This window comes from Perna viridis, chromosome 11 (genome assembly GCF_037379345.1).
Source record: "Perna viridis isolate PV_CMFRI_1.1 ecotype Kerala chromosome 11, ASM3737934v1, whole genome shotgun sequence".
NCBI classification, from domain to species: Eukaryota; Metazoa; Mollusca; class Bivalvia; order Mytilida; family Mytilidae; genus Perna; species Perna viridis.
In genome coordinates this window covers 8524533-8528412 of record NC_142455.1, presented here as the reverse complement: position 1 = coordinate 8528412, position 3880 = coordinate 8524533, and the positions used below count along the sequence as shown (strand labels likewise).

At 33.2% G+C, this 3880-nt stretch overlaps 1 protein-coding gene across 2 annotated transcripts; it reads right to left on the bottom strand.

The window, feature by feature from the left end:
• Positions 1-250: 250 nt before the first annotated feature.
• On the bottom strand, positions 251-2913 carry LOC148602858 (L-rhamnose-binding lectin CSL3-like). 2 transcript variants are annotated; one of them, XM_088552424.1, is made up of 3 exons: positions 2783-2913; positions 1820-2190; positions 251-588 (listed from the first exon to the last, which is right to left on the bottom strand). In XM_088552424.1, the coding sequence occupies exons 2-3, from the start codon at positions 2166-2168 to the stop codon at positions 299-301; spliced, it is 639 nt and encodes a 212-aa protein (XP_088408550.1). In that variant the 5' UTR covers positions 2169-2190; positions 2783-2913; the 3' UTR covers positions 251-298. The 2 variants fall into 2 exon arrangements, with proteins under 2 accessions (XP_088408550.1, XP_088408548.1); XM_088552422.1 differs by having other exon boundaries at positions 2826-2913.
• Positions 2914-3880: the final 967 nt, after the last annotated feature.

Here is a 3880-nt window from a genome sequence, read left to right as displayed (position 1 = left end):
CGTTGGACAAACCACGAACATGAATTTGCCCCCAATCGTAGTTATCATTGGAGAGTTACCAAATTGTTTACAGTGTATGTCCCTTCTGAATAAAAGTATATAACAAATTTGAAATCAATCCATTCGTCGAGTGTCAAGAAAAGTATGACGACATTCAGAAGAACGTAAGGACAGATTGTCATTTTTACGTACAAGGTAATTCCAAAATATCACCCACTCGTTAAGAATGGCGGTAATAAAACTAAAACAATGAAAAACATTGGTTTTTATTTAAATGTTTTTAGGCAAAAAGTTAGCTTCAATTTTTTACACATTTGTAAGATGCCTTCAGATATTTATAGGTATATACACAGGGATCTCCAAAGATGGAATTACTTGCTCGCACTGCACAGGTTCTTTTCCCATCACATGACTGCTTCACAATCGAAAGTGAAGCTGACGCTGAACAGTGGTTTGTTTTGATGCTATGGTGGGGACATGTGGTCCAGTTATCTCTACCATAATTTGCTGAATCTATTCTCAAAGAATATCCATAGTTGCAGGTCAATCTAAGAGTAGATCCTTCACAAGCCAATTTTCTTAAAGTGTCTGCAATAAATGGAAAAGATGCGATGCACTAAATGATTAAAAAATAACGTTAAGTATCATGCGAGCAAATAATGACGTGGAATTCGAACGGTCTTGGTAATTCATTAGGAAAATTTACTGAAGAACAAAAATCAAATCCTCTGTAGGGCATTTGTTCAGTTCCAACATCGTGTTAGGATTCAAATAAGTTTTTAACGAAATAATTAATGATCCAACTAAAATTAAATGAGGCTGAAAACAAATTACAATGGCATAATGTATGTCGGGAAATGGAATAAAAGCAAATGAAAAACAGGTTTAAACCTTGTATTGTTGTTAAAAGTTAAATCAGTAATAGTAAGAGTAATCAAAGGAACCAAGGTTATAGCGGTAATCAAAATAATGTAATTCATGGTACATATTGGGAAAATATGCCGAAACCTCAAGAATGGGACAATTCATAGTAATTAAGTAACACTCTTTGTAAGAATCATGCAAATTCAGTAAAATATGATACACCTAAAAAAGGCTACATATTTTTATTTTTGTTATTAAGTTGTTTTATAGGTCTGTATCATGAAATGCATAATTATTTATTCCAATCTGTCTGCTCTCAGAAGATAATTCACATTGAAAATCCAACAGTTTCCATTGTATTTTAGCGTCATTTACAGACTTATCTTCCTTACTTTTGACATCTACCGTGCATTCTATATATTTTTATCTCCTATGAACAAGGGCTATATTAAAGGCCACATGTAACTTTCTGTTTATTATGACATATAAAAAAATATCAAAAATAAAAATATGTAGGCTTCCCAACCATGTATCACATTTTGCATGATTCTTAGCTTGAGTACTACTTAATTGCTAAAAAGCATAGTCATACTTTGCCTTTTTTCACAAGTGTAGGTTACATTCAGATACTTGAAAGTGTCACCTACTAAATCAAACTGTATCACAGTAAGAATGTCATTTCGATGTCAATTTGTCTAAAAAGAATAATTAAGTAGTATAAAATTACATTTGTTCTCGCCTGGTTTATAACATAAATCTAGTGTTAAGATTTCTTTTCGAGATTTGAGTTCTACTTGCAATCTACATTTCATCTGATTTGTAAAAAGATGTCTTGAAGAATGAATTGAGGAAAATTTGAACTAAATGTTTTTTTTTCTGAAATTAATGTGTTTGTTAGATAAGAATCACATTAGTTTCTCCAACAGAAGACTTAAATCGCTAAACAAAATCATACCTTGACTTCTTACACAACTATAAGAGGCTTGCAGATACTTGTAAGTGTGCTGACATGGGTCCCCGAAGATATAGTTACTTGCTCTCACCGAACATGATTGTTTTCCTTCACACGACTGCTTCACAATCAACAGAGAGGTTGACGCAGCACATTTGTTTGTTTGAATTTTTGGATGGGGACAGGTGCTCCAGTTATCTCTTCCATAATTCGCTGAGTGTATTTTCAATAAATATCCACTCTGGCAAGACAAAGTTAGGGTGGAGTGTTCACACACCAACTTGGTGACTGCACCGGGAAATGAAGTTGCATTTGCAGTCACTGCGGTAAGAACAAGTAACAGGAGAATCATCGCTCTGATAATTGTTTTCCACCTACAAACAACAGTTTACATCCTTATATTACCACATAAACACATATTTGAAAGAGCAATCACGATTTAACGGGAACTAAAATTAACGCAATAGCAAATAAAAGGTGACCGAAAGAGTATTCAAGGGAACCAAGACTCTAGTGGAAATCAAAAGAATGTAATCAATAGACAAATACCAAAGATGGGATTTCAAAACAGACGCACAAAACTTAAAATGGTGAAAATGATAACAAATAACATGAGTAAAAACCAGAGATGAAAACACATCAAATGGTAATAGATCAACTCCGTACATGTAGCAGGTCTGTTTGTAAAGGGTAGCTTAAACAATTAATCCAAATAAAACCATGTGGAACAGTAAAGGAAAATGAAGTATGATGCAAGCAACCTGGAATATTTTCCCGGAAATTATTGATCGGTACATATCTCCAAACCGGGATACATCCAAGCAGGGATGCGAGTATATCCCAAAGTACCATCTTACGATGAAGCAAAGTATTTTCTAAATAAAAAAAAGATAAAATGCAATTACAAATTGCAGCGAAAAAAAATAACTAAAATTTATAAGATGACAAATGTATATTCTGGCTTACCGGGTTTTGACTCAAAATAAAGCACTGGATGCAAAATACAAACTTTTTCGCCTTTATATTCATGACCGACTGAACTTGTACCATCTGCTAAAACGCATTTATTGGATATAAATAATAAAACGCAATATAACAAAAATTTAATTGTTCAGGAAACTTTGTGTCGCCGGTAAGGAAATGTCAATAAGATAAAACAAAAATCGAGGACTACAGCTAATGATATTCATGCAAATAAATTTTAACATCGTAAAATGTTATAACCTTTTGAAGTGGAAATTTTTTAATCTGTGCAACAGTTTTGCCTGTGATTTCAGTACTTTTAGTGAGAAGTATCACGTTCACACGGACTGTTGCTTCCCAGATTAACTGATATTATTGTAAATAAGGCAAAATCTTCACTATTTCGTTATAATGACGAGTTAAGAAAGCAATTTAGTCATGTCCCCATTCCATCTGATGCAAACATGTTGAGTGTATAGGGGTCTTAACTCAAATGGTTGAAGTGTAGCATCCAATCGCGGTACGATATTTGGCTCTTTGATCTTGAAAACTGAGGGGACTCTAAATTCTATAATCGAACTAAACATATACAAAGCATAGTTAAGATATATTTAAAAATATTCATTCTATAGCGTTCACGTTGAAATGTCTGACAAAATTGCGCGATCGAACTAAGTATGTACAAAGCATAGTTGAAATAGATTTAAATATATTCATTCTATAGTGTATGCATTGAAATGTCAGACAGACAAATGGATGGAAGGATGAGCTGTAATGTATTCGCTTTAGTAACTTCAAAGGCAAGGAAAATAACTTAACCCCCCTTCCCGAGGCAAATGATGACAAGTGTGTTTTACAATTATAAACGCTATTTTTTTTCATTTCTGCTTAGTCGATACAACAACAATTACTTGCAACTATGGCATACTAGTTAACGCTATTTGTTTCTTTGTTTATCATTTTTACACTACCCTTCAACCATACTGTTCAACACAGTACACTAGTAAATTAGCTTGTCAGTCTGCTTGCTCCATTTCATATATGAGGTCAACTTTTCAAAATTGTTCACCGATAATGAAAACAAATAAAAGAAAGAAAATA